At 33.2% G+C, this 19,228-nt stretch overlaps 3 protein-coding genes across 3 annotated transcripts; 1 reads left to right on the plus strand and 2 right to left on the minus strand.

Annotated features, from left to right (window-relative positions):
- The first annotated feature begins 8,804 nt into the window (after positions 1-8,804).
- Positions 8,805-9,911, plus strand: LOC105762775 (zinc finger protein ZAT10). The gene has a single exon (XM_012580668.2). It carries the CDS (start codon positions 9,000-9,002, stop codon positions 9,699-9,701), a length of 702 nt encoding a protein of 233 aa, XP_012436122.1. The 5' UTR covers positions 8,805-8,999; the 3' UTR covers positions 9,702-9,911.
- A 2,208-nt stretch (positions 9,912-12,119) lies between these two features.
- LOC105762776 (40S ribosomal protein S29) lies at positions 12,120-13,065 on the minus strand. The gene is made up of 3 exons (XM_012580669.2): positions 12,838-13,065; positions 12,387-12,486; positions 12,120-12,295 (listed from the first exon to the last, which is right to left on the minus strand). The coding sequence occupies exons 1-3, from the start codon at positions 12,897-12,899 to the stop codon at positions 12,287-12,289; spliced, it is 171 nt and encodes a 56-aa protein (XP_012436123.1). The 5' UTR covers positions 12,900-13,065; the 3' UTR covers positions 12,120-12,286.
- A 2,666-nt stretch (positions 13,066-15,731) lies between these two features.
- On the minus strand, positions 15,732-18,213 carry LOC105762777 (leucine-rich repeat protein 2). The gene is made up of 7 exons (XM_012580670.2): positions 17,972-18,213; positions 17,546-17,678; positions 17,341-17,412; positions 16,934-17,077; positions 16,776-16,847; positions 16,594-16,665; positions 15,732-16,035 (listed from the first exon to the last, which is right to left on the minus strand). The coding sequence occupies exons 1-7, from the start codon at positions 18,051-18,053 to the stop codon at positions 15,966-15,968; spliced, it is 645 nt and encodes a 214-aa protein (XP_012436124.1). The 5' UTR covers positions 18,054-18,213; the 3' UTR covers positions 15,732-15,965.
- Between the last annotated feature and the right edge of the window lie 1,015 nt (positions 18,214-19,228).

The following is a 19,228-nucleotide window of genomic DNA, read 5'->3' on the forward strand; positions in this document are numbered from 1 at the left end:
TTTACATAAAAATAAAAGGGTAAGCTCCTAATTAGTCACTAAACCTTTTGAGTGTTTCTATTTTAGTCACTGAATTATGAATATTTTCAATTTAATCACTAAATTATTTGAACCCTTTTTTAGTTACTATGTTGTTTAAGTTTGAAATGGTTGGATGATGCGGTAGCTGTAAATTACATTATTGGTCATCTAACTATAAAAGTTTTTCGATTTAGTCACTAAAGCTTTAGAAATTAGATTTTTAGTCATCATGCCGCCTCTTTATTAGTCTAAAATAAATTTATCCTTCAAAATTTATACCTTCTATCGGTTTAGTCCTAATTCTAAAAAATTAAATTTAACCCTCAACATTTATTAAATTTGTCAATTTAATCAAAATTATTGGCCCTTTATTTTCAAGGTTTCTAGTTTCCTATGCTAGAAATATCATAAGTTGTTAGTAAAGTTTCTTTAACACTTGAGATTAAACGGTGCTTCTCCAAAATTGAAAAACTCAAAGGTTTACTTGATTAAAGAGGTCAAGATATCCCATATCAACTAATTTGAGATGACCATGCATTTCTAAATTTACTTGATTAAAGAGCCTAAGATATCATTTCTATTTTCTAGTAAGGGCAAATATTATCTTTATCACTCATATCTCACTACATAGTTTGTGATATACCTAACAACACTTTTTATAGTACTACAAATTACGAAAGATATTTAACTTTATTAAAGCATATGACTCCCGATGTTAGAACTATAATGACCTTAAGTCTAAGGATCATATATGTAACACCATTCGCCCGACCCAATCGCTGGGTTCGAGCTATAGGTTTCTACCTTCATTGTCGAAGCAACTACAGTCAGATTCACAATAAAATAATCATTTTCACGTGCATTCAAACATCAATCATGATTAAATTATAAAAATAAATCATTTCGGAGTCTCATTCGAGCTTACGAAAGCTCTTTTGTCAACCCGAGTATGAAATAAGACCAAATTGCAAAGTTTTAGAAATTCAGGGCCAACATTGTGATGTCATCTCCCCCACTTCGTGATGTGGCCAAACAAATTGTCACATCGTGACTTCAAGCCACTCGACGTCGCAACGTGACTCACTGTCAGTCGACGTTGCAATAAGGTAGGTTGGTCGTCAAGAATAGAGGTGTCCATGGGCCAAGCGGCCCAGCCCGACCCGACGGCCTGCCCGAAATATGAGAGGGTTCGGGTAAAAATATAGGCCCGAAATATGGGTTTGGGCAAAAGAACTCTAAACGGGTCGGGCCTTGGGCACCTCTTTTTTGGCCCAGACAATAAATAAATATATATTTTATTTTTTTAATTTTAAAATATTTTTAAAATACTTTTTTTTAAAATAAATTTTAGTGTTTATTAAAAAAATGGGCCGAGTCAGGCTGGGCTCGGGCTTAAGAATTTTTTTCGGGCCGGGCCTGGACAAAATTTTAGGCCCACATTTCGGGTCGGGCAGGCCCGGGCTAAGACGCGGGCCGAAATTTTTTCTGGGCTCGGCCCGGCCCATGGACACTTCTAGTCAATACGTGGACTTTATTTTTGGTAAAAATTGAGTCATTTGGTACGTATTTCAAGTTTCTAACCAAACTTAACAATGTGATCACCAAATTACCTATTTCATTTGCATCAAAACATATCAAACAAACTCCAACATCCATGTTCAACTTCTTCTCATGACATTAATCACTTAAACATCAATTAACCTTAAGCATTTCAATGTCATTAAGGCATACAAACCAAATCATTCAAATACTTACCTTTACCTATGCCAAATCTATTAAAACATGCCATTTCACTTTCAAAACATACACAATTCATTCACCAACACTTTAATAGCTTATATATATATATATCTAGTCATGAACCAAATCAACCATTCACTAGCACATATCCAAAGCTTTACAACAAAATATATCATTTCAACTAGGTACCAACTATTTCCAAATCATGCATTTCTAATTCGCATGCCAACTAAATAGGTTCGTGTTTTAACTTCCCAAAACCATTCAACATTGCTAAGTCAAGTGTAACCAATTCATTTGCTATGAACAACATGAGAATCATCATATACTAAATTCATCAAAAGCTACCAAACTCATAAAGACTTTTATACATTAAGGTATATACCAAAACACTTATATAGATGCCACAACCCTAAACTCAAAACGATCTAATATCTACCGATTCAATGATAAGATAGTGTGACCTTCAGAATGATCCAGCTTGACATGTTCTGCAAAGTGACAATCTACAAGGAAAAGGGAAAACAAACTAGTTAAACATATAAAATGCTTAGTAAGTTCATATGCATTAAACAAAACTTACCTCGTCTTTATCTAAATACAATAAGCAACCTTAACTTGACATAATTTGGCTAGACATGGCAAAACAAAGCATCAATAAGGTGAGCTTTAACATGTAATCAAACCATATAACAACTTAACCACTTATCATACCAATTCATGTCATTTTGTACAACAAACTTTCAATCTCATTCAATCAAGGGATAATGTAATCACATACATGTTCATGACATTACTCCAATACATTATTCAAGCTCAATTCAATATTTCTCTAAGTGAACATCAAGATCATTATATCTCTTTTTAATTTCTCGTTTCATATGAACCGTATCGTCCGATGAATCCTAGTATACAGACCCGGATACACAGGTATCTACATTACACTAGTTGCTCGTCTGAGCTAAGTATACTCGTGTCAGGTTACTTGTCTGAGCTAAACCTTTATAATGACACATCTGATTGCTTGTCCAAGATGAATATATATACATGTCAGGTTACCTGTTTAGGCTAAACCTTTAGAACGACATCAAGTTACTCGTCCGAGCTATTCCTGTGTCACATGTATTTGAGTATCCACAACAAATGCTAGACCTTAGTAATCATTTGTAATCAATATCGTATTAGCACGTACAAAAACCTATTGGCATGTCAATCGTATCCTAACATTTACTAAGTTCACATGGGCCTCTTTTTCAATTATCACCATCATTTGCAATTTAGTCCAATTCACACCTTTCATACAATTCACAACCAATTGAGCACAATCAAACATACATACACAAATCAAACACATAAATACCATATGAACTTACCTTGTCAAAACAACAAACAAGTTGAACCTTTAGGGACTAATAGACAATTTTGGTTTTTCCCCGATTATCTCTGATTTGATCCAATTCTTGATCTATTCAATTATTTTAGACAATTCATAAATACCAAACATTTTCATATTATGTCATGATATGCATAAACCTATATAATTTCATTTTATAGTACCCCAAAAGTTTTACCTTTTATTCAATTTAGTCCCTAAAATCGAAATAGTCATAACTTTAAATTTTGAGTTGTGGTTTAAAAATTGGCCTCAATTAATTCATTACAAACATTCTATTATCTATTATTACTAAAATTTCATATCAATTCCACAATTTATTCACTTTAGTCCTTATGTAAAAACTAACAACCAAAATTACAATTTAATCTTTTTTCATAATCAAAGCTTAAAATATATCAATTTAACACCAATTTCTTCAAAAAATCAACAATGACAACTTTAAAAAACTTTAACAGTTTTACAAATTGGTACATGGGCTAGCTAAATCAAGCTCTCATGACCTCAAAAACATAAAAGTTACAATAAAAGAACTTGGAAAAGCTTACCAATTGAGGACCAAATGCTAAAGCTTCAAAAATGGCTTCCCTTAGGTTTTTCTCTAAGTTGGTTCGGTGAAAAAGAAAGAAAAAAAGATGACAACTCTATTTATTTTAGCGTTTTATACCTTAATTAAAATTTGATTAGTTTAATTAATCTTTCTTAATTAACATACTAATCATGTTTTATTGTTTAAGTCACCAACATCCACTAACACATATTCCAAAATAGTTTAATTTCCATTTTAGACCTTTGGTTAATTGCAATTTAAGTCCCTAAGTCTTTGACCAATTAAAAACTTATATCGATATAATTTTTATAATTTAGTCCCTATACCCTGATTAAGCAATTAATAGACAAATTTGAAAGACCAAACTTTAATATTCACAGACTTGGTTTATGGAAATGGGGTTCTGAAACTGCCTTTTCCAATACAATTGAAAATCGGGCTGTTACAATATATACCATTATCACTATGAGAATTGTTGTGACTATCATATAATAATCCAATAAGTATTTCATGCTAGGTTAGTCTAGTACAATGTTCTTCTAACATCTAGTCATGTGTTTGCTCGATATCCCATATCCATGATAATATATTGTCATCAACCAATAGTACATTAGTCTCAATGTATTATTGTCGTCTAGTGCATAATAATACTTGATTAAAACATTTAAGAATAATCATATTATTCTCAAGATTTTATTAATAATCCGTTTATTCAATACATAGAAATATAGAATGAAAATAATAATGATAGTGCATTTATTAATAAACAAGGTAAATAAATATGCTATTACAAACATTTCATGCTTGGTCTTTAGGTAAATAAGTATGCTATACAAATACCACCATCTGTGAAATAATCTCAATAGAGGAGAAAGATAAATTAACAGTAACTACATCACTCGAATAATTTTGAAACATATAAAAAATGCATCATCTTAATTAAACCACCGAAAATTGCATCCTATTCTCGTCATCATCAGACCAAATTGATGACGATATTTAATCAACCAAGAAACCATTGCTAAGAGATACGTATAGGATTACTCTAATGTTTTAGAGTGAACTTAAAACTCACTTTAAACCTAAATTAACAAACTAATTGTTATGTTACATCTCCTACCCACCAAAATACCAAAGCAAAGAAACCCCAAGAACTTGACTTTTTTATCTTCAAAATTTAGCACTTTCCCATTAAGGAAACCCAAAAATTAAAAGAAAGAAAACACTTGAGATGGATTCTTGTACTCTTCCTATGCATTGTTTTCCTATTCAAAAGTGTGATTTTACTTGTACTTACGGAATACCTAAAAGTTTTGTTTTGACATGATAAAATAATTTAAATTGAATTATTAAACTTTTTAAAAATCTGAAAATGTAATTTTTCATTTAATTAAAGAGTTAATTCAAAAGGAACCAAGGAGCCAAAATCAAGGCGCTGCTTGCCCTTGGCTATGCCTAGACCTGTCCATGGGCCGGGCCGGGAAAAAATTTTCGGCCCGCCTCCTAGGCCCGGGCCTGGCCCAGACCGAAATATGGGCCTAAAATTTTGTCCAGGCCCAGCCCGGGAAAAATATCATAAGCCCGAGCCAGGCCCAGCCCATTTTTAAAATAAACATTAAAAAATTATTTTTAAAAAATAAAAAAATTATTTTAAAATTAAAAAATAAAAATAAAAAATATATATTTATTATATTCGGGCCGGGCCCGGGCCAAAAAAGTGGTGCCCAAGGCCCGACCCATTTTTTAAACGGGCCTCATTTTTTGCCCAAGCCCATATTTCGGGCCTATATTTTTACCCGAACCCTCCCATATTTTGGGCGGGCCATCGGGCCGGGCTGTCCGGCCCATGGACAGGTCTAGCTATGCCCCTATTTGTAATTTTTTCTATTATTTTTATTTGAATTATTATTAATAATATTACTGTTGAAGTTTTTCTTAACTTTGTAAACAATTTTAAAAAAACTACATAAATTGTCGATTAAGTCTTTAACTAAATTGGTATGGGTATTGTTGCCAATGCAGAAGGACGTTGGTTCGAGTGCGCTAAAACGAATTATCCTCCTATTTATGGGTTGAGAATGGACTATGATTAATTCTAAGTATTATGCCAAAAAAAAATACGATCAATTATTTAAAAAAAAATACATAAATTGTTTTATTTATTCTTCTTTAAAATTAAGGCATCCCCACGATCAAAACTCTTTTTCAACTTTTGGACAGAGATACAGAGTTCCGAACTGAAGGTTAGCTGATATCCTTATATTTTAATATAACTACGTATAAAAGGACGGTGTTGACAAGTGGTACACTCACCAATTTTCTTTATTTTACAAAAAGGTTAAATTTTAGTTTTGGTTTATTATGTCTAAATATTTAATATATATAATTTAATTTCTAACATAATTTATTTTTTATAATTTTTTAATGTTATTAATTACCTCAAATAGTTAATATAGTTAACTTTCTGATTAAAGCATTACATGATTATATATAATTTGAATACTATTTGTCTTAAAGACTAACACGTGACTTTAGGGGTGGAGCCAAGGGCTAATAGGAGCCTTGACCCACTAAAATGGAAAAATTACCTTTAATCCTCTTTATAATTTATAAAATTTTAAATTAATAATGGTAAAATTACACTTTGCTCCTCACAAAATGATAAAAATTGATTTAATCTTTTAAAATTATAAAAATATAGGCTACTAAAATAATAAAATTACATTTTACTATTGTAAAATATACAACTTAATTCCACCCAAAAATATTTTTAGCTTCGCCCTGTGTGGATCCCATCACTTTTTTTTTTGCATTGTAAGACATGGTGAAAATTTAATTTTGGCTATTAGAATATGTTGAAACTTGAGCATTAATTTGTATGATTTGATTTTTTACATAATTTAGCTTATCTACTTTTTATAATGTTGTTAATTAGTCTAAGTAGTTAATATTATTAACTATTTCAATAAAAATGCTTGACGACAAGTTTTCTTAAGAACACTTTCCAATAAAAAAATTCATCATGATGATTGCGATATGATTTTTTTTATAAAAAAATTCTAATTAGCTTTTTCAATATTTTTTAATTGTTACATAATTATCAAGTATTTTTTTAATTTTAAAATGGCATGTTAGAGAATTCAATAGAAGAATTATAACAGTAGTAGTAACAATTAGACATTAATTTTAAATCCAAAAGTAGAGAATTATATTCTTGAAAATAAGAATAAGGAGACTAGATTTCAAATGTTGAACTGTATAGGGACTTAAAATATATTTTAACATTCAAATTTTTAATCTATAATTTCACACAAATAGATAATCAACTTAATACCAAGCGATAAGTCGAGAACCATACTAATATTAATAATTTTAGATTTATTAATACTTTTAAAGATTTTTAATATATTTATGGTATGAGATAAGGGGAAAAAAAAAGATGATCTCATAAATTGTTAGTTAGAATTACATATATTTATGAAGTTGGGATAGCGACACTTCAAATTATTAAAATTTAAGATTTCGGGTGAATTTGGATGAGCGGTGCAGTTACCTGTGGTTAGTGTAAAAATAACGGTGGCGGTGAGATTAGATTCTGTAACGATACCGTAGCGTAAGACAAAAAGCATGCTAAACGCAACGCACCGCACCAATCGCCTATCCAAACTCATCATTTATCTTGAAATTTATGAATTTCAGTTTTGAGATGACAAAAAGCACTGGGATGCTGTTTCATTTTTCGTCAGATCCTAAGATTTCTATTGTTTCAACTTCCGTTTGGTGGTCGTTGGTGGTTGTTCACGTTCTTTCTGAGGTGGTTTCGAGGTGTCTTTCGGTTAGTTATTGATGATGTTTGGTTTTGTCTCGCGCTTCATTATTTTCTCTGTTGTAAGTAAGGTTTTTAGTGAAAATGGAGGAGATCACTCGATAACGAAGATCATACGCGCTAATGATCTACGTTGGTAGCCGACGCCTAAGCCACTAGTGATGATTCCTTCTCTTTTTCTGCTTTGTAAGAGTAGAGCCGGTTATGTTGATAACCATTTTCTTTGGCTTAATGCCATTGTTTGAACTGCTTTCGTAAAATAAAATTATAAAAAAAAATAATAATGTAGAGATATATGTGCACAGGAGTAAGCTGCCTAATCATACTTGTTTTTATTTGCTTCCGGAGTTACAATACGTACATGTGACAAATGGACCACTGCTTGTTTTTATTTTTATTTATTTATTATTACATTAGTGCTTAAACATCTATTGTACTAACTAATTTATAGGTCATGATAACATCAGTGGGCTGCCAGTGTTACGTACCCAAACTCACACGTAAACCTACTCATATTAACGCACTTAACACCCACTTTAATTAACTAAAAATTGAAGGCAATAACTGGGTGGTGAAGGTAGAGAGATACGACGTGGCAAGAGAAGGAATGTGAAATCCACGTGGCCTCATAGTGGATGCTTCCCAACAAATAGACGGCTGTGAGTTGGATTTATATCATACATACTTGTCGGTTATGTATGTCAAAGTAGTTGACTCGGATGCCATTTGCGCCACCTGTAACTTATAAGCTTGCGGTTTAGCGTATCTTATCCCAGATGCTTCCCTTTTTCCCCCACCCTCTTTTTTCTGCTGTTTTTGTTACCCATTTATCCTCTCTCTTTTTTATTATTATTTAAAAATTATTTAACTGGTGAAATTATAAAAAAATCTTAATTAGAAAGATAATACATATTTTTGACTTTATTTTCTTTTTATGGTTGCAATGGGTATGAAGTCTTACATGAATTCCCCCTCCATTGCTTCATTATGCAAAATCCACAAAACCATGCCTAACTAAAACACGAATAAGTACAAATTTTCCATCTTCCAGAACAGTTGGTGGACACACACTAAATCCGCAACGCAAGTGGGTTCATTGCACCCCTTCTAAATTCTCGAAAAGAGGACAATAAAATTTATTATGTTGGAATATCCAGTATTGGACAAATTTTTGAAGAATGAAAGTTCCATCAATACCTGTTTAAATACGTGTTTTACTGCTAAACCCGTAATTCAGCTACTAATCAGAAATGTATAAAAGAAGAAAAAATATACCCTCCCACTTTTTTCCGCTTAGTTGACCGACTTCGCTGGTTAATAGCAGCTCAACCCCCCACTCCCCTTCTCCACTTGTATCTATCTATCTATATATATACTGCTTACATCCACACCGTTTTTCACTCACTCTATCAAACTTCAAACTTGTTACTTTTTCTATCAATCTTTCCTTGTAAACCTTTTTGAAGAATATGGCACTTGAAGCTCTGAATTCACCTACCATGCCTACACCTTTCACCAACAAATACGACGACGTCGACACTTGGAAGAAAGGCAAACGTTCAAAGCGACTACGGACCGACTCCCCTACTACCCCCACCACCGAAGAAGAGCATCTTGCTCTCTGCCTCATCATGCTAGCTCGTGGCTCGCCCCAGGGCGCTGCTCATCATCATCCTCACTCTTCCTCCTCATCTGCTCATCCTCTTCATTTGAACTTGTCATACAAGTGCAGCGTCTGCAACAAGGCTTTCCCGTCTTATCAAGCTCTGGGTGGGCACAAAGCCAGCCACCGTAAACCCTCCACCGCCCAAAACCCATCTATAACCACTGAAACCAACGCCGCCGGCAGTAGCGGGAGGGGTAGGTCCCATGAGTGTTCCATCTGCCACAAGTCTTTCCCTACGGGACAAGCCTTGGGAGGCCACAAACGCTGCCACTACGAAGGTGGCAACAACAACAGCAGCAGTTACAAAAGCGGTAGCGTGAGTGGGGTGACGTTGTCAGACGGCGGCGCGTTGAGCCAAAGCCACCGTCTCAACTTTGACTTTGACCTAAACATGCCCGCTTGTGTGGAAAATGAAGATGGAAGATTTGGTCAAATCTATGCAGAACAAGAGGTGGAAAGTCCATTGCCGACCAAGAAACCCCATGTCTTGATGGTTAAGGAATAATTGAATTTACAATATATATATTGAATAAGTTCTGGGATTTATATCTTTGATGAATTGTTGGGTACAGTGAATGCTTTCATTGTTGTGAAATCTCCCAATTGCAGTCAGCTGCTGGCAATTCATTGATTTATTTGTTTAAGCTGAATTGAATTTTTTTTTCTTTTGATTATTCAATTAAAACCCAAAGAAATTCCTTAGTATAAATGGTAATTCCAATCGAGGATCCCATGTCGCTTAATGCTTTGAATGTACATTTGTATGTCCAAGAAATGAATTGAACATTGATTTCACCTTTGAAAAATAATTTAATAATTAGAAAATTTAAGTTTTAATATGTAACATAAATAAAGTTGGAAAAGAGTCGTGTGATGGTAGTGAAATTAGGTTGATAGAGTTACGGCGTGGGTTGATTAGTTAGTGTCAACCCAATCCACCAACGCATTTGGGTTATTGATTCCCACCCAATGCGGGGTTCAAAGAGAAAACACGACTTTATTACATTCAATCAAACGTTAATCGGGTTTTGTCTGACTAACCAAATTAACTAGCTTTTTCCTGTTGCGTAAATGCCCACACCCAATCCCTATTCAGTTGAATACCTTCTCTAAATTATGTGCCCACTCATCAGAAGCCCACCAATTGATTTTGCGATTTCAGCTCTCTCAACCGTTGATATATATTCAAATTAAACCTAACTTAGCCAAAGCATGAGTACTTTGGTTTGCTTCTCTATCAAACCCTTGACTTCTTCCCTTCCTACAAAATAAAAAACCCAATTCTAAGTAACAGTCTTTTGCTGCACTGAACTTCCTAATGATGTGCTGTATCAGAGTACGACTATGTTTGACCATGTTGACTCAGCATTATCGTCACGTGTGGTTTAACGCCATTAAGTGAGCAGTTAATAGATGGTTAGTTTTGTATAGAAAGTGAAGAATCCTGAGCGTATGACTTATGGTCAACGAGATAGTGCATTGGCATCGTGGCTGATGAGTGTTGAAATCTTGCCTGATTTAGCAAAATGTGGATCTGCTTCTTCTATATGAACTGCTGTACATAGACTTTATTCTAATGAATCTCAGATGCTCACTTGAGATAGATTAAGATGATTTGTGATAATCTCGTTATGTGTGGTGAAAACATATCAGATACTGAGCATATATCAGCTATCTTGAATGGTCTTACACCGGATTATGAGTCTGTGACAGCACTACCAGTACCAGCAAGCAACCTTACGATGTAGAGGCTGTATCATCATTTCCTGTTGATATGGAGGATAGACAAAAGAGTGTGCTACCTCTTTTGGTTGGGTGAGTGCTAATAGTGCAAAGCATCAGTCTCAACAAATCCCACATAGGGAATCTGTTCACCATGTGAATGGTCGAAATCAGTCTTGGCTATAATCTGGTACACAGTTTAGACCAAGGGGTCCTTCATTTGTTCGAGCAACTTCTTTTATGAGAGGAAGAGCAGAGGTTGTTTTCCCAATAATAGATCACAGTGTCACTTATGTGGGAAAGTTGGACATGAACGACTATAGGAATCTATTTGCTGAGCAGTCTTTAGGTTCCTTGCATGCCAATACTTGCATGTTTTCAATCCATTTCACCATTGATTCCCAATCAAAATAATTACAATTCTATAAAAATATCATTAAAATTTTATAATATTCAATTCAACCATCGACTCAACAGATTTTTTTTTAAACCCATTTCAACCGGTTTTAGTTGGGAATTGTTATTGGTAAGGATGTAAATGTAAATGAAACATTGGTGCTCATAAACCATTCGAGTTTGACTAAAAAAATTCAAACTCAATTATGTAATTATCAAGCTAACCAAATTCAAGCTTAGTAACACTTAACTCGAATAGCTTGCAAGCCTTATCAAGGTTTTTGATATTTTTATATTAGTAAATTATGTTATATTATTAACCTTAAGCTTAATTATTAGGCAGAACTCAAGCTCAAATTCAAACTTGAGTACAAAAGGTTGGTAACCGAACTTAATCAAGCTCAAATAGCTCAATTATATCTTGAGCCAAGCTAAAGCTCAAAGATAGATGTTTGATCGAGCTCGGGCAGAGTATCAAACTCCGAAATTCGAACTCAGCTTAGCTCAATTACACCCTAGCAATTGGTTACCGACAAGCTCATCTTTTTTATGGGCTTCAAAATGCAGGACACTCACAGACATTAGAGCAAGTCCTCAAACCACGTTTTAAAGTATCATCCTCGACAAGTGCCTTCAAGAATTAAAACGAAAATAGCTTCGGGTCTCAATCAATGCTAAAACCTGAAGACTAACATGCCAAGGATGCCAACTTTTAAGTATACTTAATAAGCACTAAGCTGCCTAATTGTTTACTCAATGTTGCACTCCTGTTGCATCTTTTCTTGATCATAAAGAAATTAAGAAATATTAAAAAAAACAGTATGATTACTTGATTGAGAAACAACAAAGTATCCTTAGTTCAACAACCACTTTAGATGTCCAGACTGAAAACAATAAACATTATCCTTCTAATTCAATAATCACATTACCAAAGGCTCATACTCTAACAAAGTTCTTCCCAACATAAATTCTTCAGCGGTACTGCAAAAAAGGAAGACAAGAAACACCCAGAGGTTACAAACTGCTGATCTAAAACATAAAAAAGATTTAATGAAGAGGGGTTTAGGGTTACCTTAATGAATCCAATTTCCTTGGCATTGCTACGGAAGCACTGCCTGCAACACATGAGTCCATATTTCCTGATGATGGCGTGGGGGTTCCCGCACACACGGCTATCATATTAAAAACAAACATCAAACATCGCTAAATCATTTGATCAAGACAAGACCAAATTAAACCCCATAGTTAATATATAATTTGTTTGTGTAATTTTGACATACCATAATCGCATTTTAGGAATTTCTATATTTTTATAAGCTCTGATATGCTCATCATTTATGCAATATTCATATTTTTACATGCTAATCAAAATAACGTCAATCCACGCAAACCTCGCGGCATCAAAACATACGAATCGTTGGGGAAGGCAATCATGCATTCAAAAACTAAAAACAACAACTAATATCTAAATAGTCTTCTTCTTTAGCAATCAAAAGGAGGGGGAGAGAGAGAAAAGAAAATACCAGGCGCGAGAGCCAGGGCCGTAGGTTTTGGGGTGAGAGTTCCAGACATTAGAGTGACCCATGATGGATTAGGTGAGCTGCTCTTCCTCTATCAAATCTCTGAAAAAGGTAAGAGTAGGCAGGCTCCGCAGCTAATCACAAAACCTATACTAGACGAAACGACGATATATATAAAGTATCCAAAAACCCTAGTTTCCAATTTGTTGGGCGGGGTAGAAAAACTTAGGCCCAATAAGCATGATCATGACGGATTAATATCATCTTAGGCCCCTAAGTACGATGTCATCTCTCCCCCTTAAAAGAACGTATACTTTAATATTGTATAAATTTTCTGTGCTATAATCCACCCCGATTCCTTAACACCCACCTGATTTGACAATAGCCAATATGATAAAAACACACACATGTTCAACTTTTAAATTTGTTTCCTTGCATGCTGCATACATGTAAAAGATAAATGATTGACATGTCACTGTAAATCATGACATATCCGAAGCTATCATCTAACTAAACGGTGAGGATGCAGTTCAGCTGAGCAAAGTGTAAATTTCAATATATTAATTATCCCAACAAAATGCGTATCTGCAAAGGTAAACTCAATTCTGAGCTTAACTGTTGAGTTGTGGTGGAGCTATATTAAACAGTGTTTTAGGACCAACTTTTCTCTTAATATGAGAAACTAGGTGTAGGTGAGATGAGGTAGGTAATTAAAGTTTCACTTTTAGCAATCAAATTCTTCCTCAAGCCCAATCACCTTCACCTGTAAGGCTGAACTTTTAGATAAACCGTATCTGCCTCTCCTGCCTGTGTCTATCTGCGTAGTATTTCATTCTGTCCTGAGCCTCTTTAAGCTGGTCAACCCATAATCTTCTCATTTGCTCCCTTTCCCTCAACATTTCTTCTATAGATGAAACCTTATCAATGTAAGACCTTAAAAAGAATCCTTCCCAAACCAAAATGAAATGCTACATTGGAAATTTGAAATTTAAGGATAAAGTATATGTTAGTAATATTTAAGATTTCCAGAAACTTGATTCAATACTTGGTATAACGTCAAGTCTTGAGTTCAATAAAACAAAGTATATCATCGGTATATGACTACTACCACTATAAAAAAATATATAATATATTGTTGTTGGATAAAAAATTTTAATTACTCATAATAATAAGGGGAAAGGTGGGTATTAGTGTTTTTAGGAGTTCAAAGGCTTGACTCTTAACAACGTTCATGGAAAAAGGTTATAGACACACGACCATAATAGTGTCTCCGAATACTATGCATTAGCTAGTGTTGAACTTGTTGTGTGAGATGTATTCGATTAATGAAGTATAATAATTGGTTCATAACCTGGTTTACCATGCAAACTTGATTAACTTCAACATGTTTTCACTAAGTGAAAGTTCAATCATAACGTACTTCTATTTATGCAATTAGTTTTCAAGATTATCAAAATCTAAAATGTTTTAAAAATGAGAGAGATTGTTGAAACATTTTAAAATATACATAATGTTCCAATTATTGTAAATGAAAAGTTATAAGTAACCAAAAGTGATGAGTTATACTTCTCTTGTTACTAAAAGTTCGTCGCTTGATTGTCAACGAGAAATTATGGTTATTCAATTAATATCTATTGAATAGTAATATTCAATGTTGATAGTTGTGACTATCCAAATAGGTATATATTAAATAGTTATATCTCTATGAAGAATTATGGAAGCTTCTATAAATAGGAGACAAATTTCATTTGCAATACATACAAATAAGTACTCAAGACAAAGTTTCATTTTGTTCTCTTCTAACTTCTAATATTCGTAGATTATTCTATAAAACCATTTCTTTATAAAATGAATATCCTTACTCAATGTTTAATAGATTATTTTCATTGGTGCAAAACATAAATAACCACTAGACTTCATTGTATCCTCAAAATTTATTTAGGATAACGCGTAAATTTGTCTTTATAAGTTAAATATTGTCTCACTATTTTATTTTGTTTGTTATTTTTATTGTACTTTGAGTTAAATTATATTTATCACTATATTTTATTTTACTTCTGTTTTATTGAATTTTGTCACTAAAATTTAATTTTTGTTTTTAAATTTAAATATATGATTTGAGTTTAATTTAATAATTAAAAATAATAACACAATTAATAAAATTTATTTATAAAAAGTAAACTTCAAATTTTTATTTTTCAAGCCTTTATTTGATTAAATAAAATTTTATGTTAATTTATTAATTTTAATATTTTATAAATTAACTATTAAAATAAAATATTTGAAATAATATTTTAGTTTTAATTTTTTGAAAGTTGTTAAATTTTGTTTTAAATCATCAGAAAGAATCACTATTAAGTGATAAATTTTAATTTTAATTTAAAATCAAAATCAATAATAAAATTTAATAATTTTCAAAATCTCGTGTGATAAATTTATAGTCCCTATACTTCTCAAAATTAAAATTTAATTTTGTACTTCACTAAATTTAGTTCTACCTTTCAATTTTTGTTCAACTATTTTTTGTTAAATTTATTGCTATAACATTTTTAAATAATAAAACTACTCATTTGGTAACACCATGTAGAAAATGTAATGAATCTCTAAAAAGTAAGAAATCTAAATTCCTAATTTATGAAAATTTTAGAAAAGAACAGGGACCATAAGATATTTTAACCTAAATTTAACCATATCCTTAAAGTATAGTGGCAAATATTAATCAAAACAAAATATAGCAATATTATGGTGATAAATTTACATTTTAACCCTTTTATCTTTACTACATAGTACATATACCCCAACCCATCTTTATAGAATTTTCAGTTTCGCCCCTCTTTGAACAGTCTTGCCCTAAGCACTTAAGTCCCTACTTCGATGCCCATTCAATAAAACATGAGTTTCAAGGTAAAGATATCAATATATATATATATTGATGGCATGACCAACTCTAACAAAGATATTTCTTTGCTTGACATGTAAAAAAATCAAAAGGCTTAAAACCTAGCATCATGTTATTTTATAGATTATATAGATACAGAGTAGAGCATCTCACTATCCACTCCTACATAGAAATCAGCATGGGGATGTCACCAGGGCTTTTGCGATCATGAGTTCGACAAACATTGGTTTCTTCAGCAGCCGAAGTTATAAGGCACGAGTCCTTTCAGCTCTGGCCCATTCAAGCGCATGTTGTTTGCATAGCTGGAACACAGACAGGGAGCAATCGAAAATCATGACATCAAAACAAAACAAGCAACTGCACTTTTGCCTATTAACATTTTTTCTTTCACCATAACGTATTAGCTTAAATTTTTTGACTTTGTGATAAAGGCGGTGCCACGGCCTCACATTCTGTTACAACTACTTGGACACCATATCATGAACATTATTACACACATGCAGATAGCCTGTGTTTTAGGTGAAGTCAGGTGTTAAGCATATTCCCATTACTTGAACTTAATATAATCAAAATAGTATTAGGCTTCTACTTTTGCAGCTAATTCCTTTCACTCCCAAGGCAATCATCCGAAAGCAATTCTCATAGTGCACTAATGTCCGATGCAAGCAGCAGGTACATCTATGCAGACATCACTAGTACATGTCCTAATGGCTACACCTAGCATTCATGCAAATAGATTAGAGGGCTCAGTTACTTCCATCTCATTCTCATGCTTCTTCTTCAAGCAATGAACACTTCGCGATGTTTCTAATTTGTAAATCAACTGTGATGATCAACAGAGAGAGCAATAAAAATGGTACCTTGGCATTGAGAACATCCCGAAAGGGCCATCAACCGGGATAGTCCCGCAGAGATCATTATTAGAAACATCGCTGAGTAAATCATAAACATTTTTTTTGTTAAAATAGAAACCACATAAGACGAAACAAACGAGATAAAGGAATTCTGATTTTTGTTGTCTTTCCTATCATCTGAAACTTACAATACTTTAAGGTTAGAGAGGGCAGTAAGCTCCCTCGGAATGGATCCTGTCAAGTTATTGTTGTTCAGACGACTGTACAATTAGATTCAAGAACAAAAGATTAGTTTAAGCGAATGGTTAAAGTCAACTATTTGATCGATAAATTTTAAGCTACATACAGGAATCTCAGTGACTTCAGTCCGGAAAAAGACTTGGGAATTTCTCCTTCGAACCGGTTACCATACAAATCCAAGCCAACAAGGTTCTTCAGATTCCCCAACTCCTTTGGAATTTCCCCACTTATGTCATTTTTGTACAGCTCCCTGCAATAATATTAAAAGTATAGCTTAAATGATGTACAAAGGAAAATACAGTATAAGTTTTTGGGGACTAGAAACTAAACAAGTATGATTGAATTCAACTGGCGATACAATGACATTGGGTGAAACTGTGAAATTGCATATGTCCAAACATTCAAACCAACAATAATGGGGAAAGTTAGAATCAAAATTCCATAGGGTTTAATTAATTTTCTCATTTTCTGTTCAACCAAACAAAGGATTAATAAAAGTCATGGGGCTATTACAAGTACTGGAGATGTTGGAGTTGAGCTAGCTCAGGCCCCAAAGTTCCAGAGATATTAGAGTTCCCCAAGTCCCTGTAATTGAAAGAAAATAATGGAGTTAGCAGTTAGCATACTTAGCATCAATCAAGTTTATGCATTATATTGTAAGACCAAAAAACAAACAGAAATTATGGGGTTATAAAGAAAAATGAAGAGGGAATCATACAAGCGAATCACATGATTGTTGGAATCACAGGTGATATGAAACCAAGTGCAGGGATTGACAAGCGTAGGGTCCCAACTCTGCAACACATTGGTAGGGTCAGAAAGCCTCCTCCTTAAAGCATGCAAAGCATTTCCTGAAACCATAAAACCAACAAAATGGTAAATTTTTAAAGAACCCCACGCTTTTTTTTTTTAATCATCAAGTAGCTTAGGTTCCCAAGATAAAAAAGGTAACTTTGAAATTTAAATGAAAAAAAGAGCAAAACCAAAAGACAAAAGAAAAATCGATTTTTTATCCATCTAACAAAAATAGTTATAAGCCACGTTAAAAAACTAAAATAAAAACCCCCTCTCATCCTTTTGCAGACAAGAGAAAAAAAGATGGAAATTTGAAACCTTAAAAGAGTAACATGTAGAGAGAAAGTACCTTCAGAGTTGGTTGAAATGGCAGGGGAAAGAAGTGGAAGGAGAAAACAAAGGGACAAGGAAATCACAGAGAGGGGAGCCATTTGCAGAGGGAGAGAAAGGATGAAGAAGCAAGAACCGAACTCAGAGAAGAAAAAAAAGGGTTAGGAGGGAAGGAGAGAGATAGCAGAGAGAAATGAAGGAAGTAAAAAAGCGAGTCAAATGTGGTGGAAATGCATGAAGAAAGAGAGTTTTTTTTTTTTAATTGAAGTTGGTTTGGAGCAGAAAGAAAGAAAGAGAAATGGGAAAGTGGTGGAAAAGGTCACACAATGGGCGAGTGTGCCGCGTGGATTTGGTCCCCACTTTGGAGGCTGCTTCGCCTCAGTTCAGTTGAGTTCTCAAGCCTACTCTCGCTGACTTTCTTCTTTCTTGGACTCTACTTAACAGTGTTGAAACTTGGAAGCTTCGTCCCTCTTCTCTTCCACCTCTACTTATTCCAATAATTACTACATAAACCTATTTTTTTCTTTATGATCTCGATTTCAATGAGGATGGTAATTCTTACAGCATATATACAAGTAGATGATGAAATTCCGGCTTACGAATTTATCAATTATGAGTTAAACATTTTAACCACCATTTAATTATGAATGCTTAGTGAAAATTTCTCTTATATAATAAATAATTAAATTTCAATTTTTAAGATAAAAAAGATATTTGACTAATTTTTTTTATTTTGATCAAGCAAAATTCAAGTATTACAATATTATAATACCACTTGTAAATATAAAATTCAACATTTTAAATTAGTAGTCAAAATATTATTATTTGATGTATAATGAATGAAGTTTGAAATTAAAGATAAAATATAAATTTATCTCACTAATTAACTTTTATTTTAATTTAACTTGAGTTCAAGTAGAGTAAGTGAAAGCTAATTGTTGATGTGGATTCTTGCGTGTTAAGACAATAATAGCAAAGAAACAGGCAGTGCAGTGGGTGCTCATTTCCGGCCATAATTAATGGCCAAAGATGGTAACTGTGAAGCTTTGTCATTGCTATTTGCTACAGACTAAAACAAACGTAATTAACCACAATTCTGACAATTGATGATGAAGTTAAGCAAGCAATGTGTCCAGACTGCAATGAGAGTTATGCAGGCTTTTTACCACATTAAATTATATCCATATACCAAGGCAAGTGAGACAAGCTACAAATCCAAGTGAACAGATGTGATTGAACAACTCATAAAATCAGGCTGTGGAGTTAACAGATTCTT

Source organism: Gossypium raimondii, chromosome 12 (assembly GCF_025698545.1).
Source record: "Gossypium raimondii isolate GPD5lz chromosome 12, ASM2569854v1, whole genome shotgun sequence".
In the NCBI taxonomy this organism is placed as follows: domain Eukaryota; kingdom Viridiplantae; phylum Streptophyta; class Magnoliopsida; order Malvales; family Malvaceae; genus Gossypium; species Gossypium raimondii.

Coding starts and splice junctions, on each gene's coding strand:
- LOC105762775 (XM_012580668.2), top strand. CDS start 9,000: ATGGCACTTGAAGCTCTGAATTCACCTACCATGCCTACACCTTTCACC.
- LOC105762776 (XM_012580669.2), bottom strand. CDS start 12,899: ATGGGTCACTCTAATGTCTGGAACTCTCACCCCAAAACCTACGGCCCT. Junction 12,487..12,837: donor GGCCCTGGCTCTCGCGCCTG/GTATTTTCTTTT, acceptor TTAATATGATAG/CCGTGTGTGCGGGAACCCCC.
- LOC105762777 (XM_012580670.2), bottom strand. CDS start 18,053: ATGGCTCCCCTCTCTGTGATTTCCTTGTCCCTTTGTTTTCTCCTTCCA. Junction 17,679..17,971: donor CATTTCAACCAACTCTGAAG/GTACTTTCTCTC, acceptor TTATGGTTTCAG/GAAATGCTTTGCATGCTTTA. Junction 16,666..16,775: donor CTCTCTAACCTTAAAGTATT/GTAAGTTTCAGA, acceptor TGATTTACTCAG/CGATGTTTCTAATAATGATC.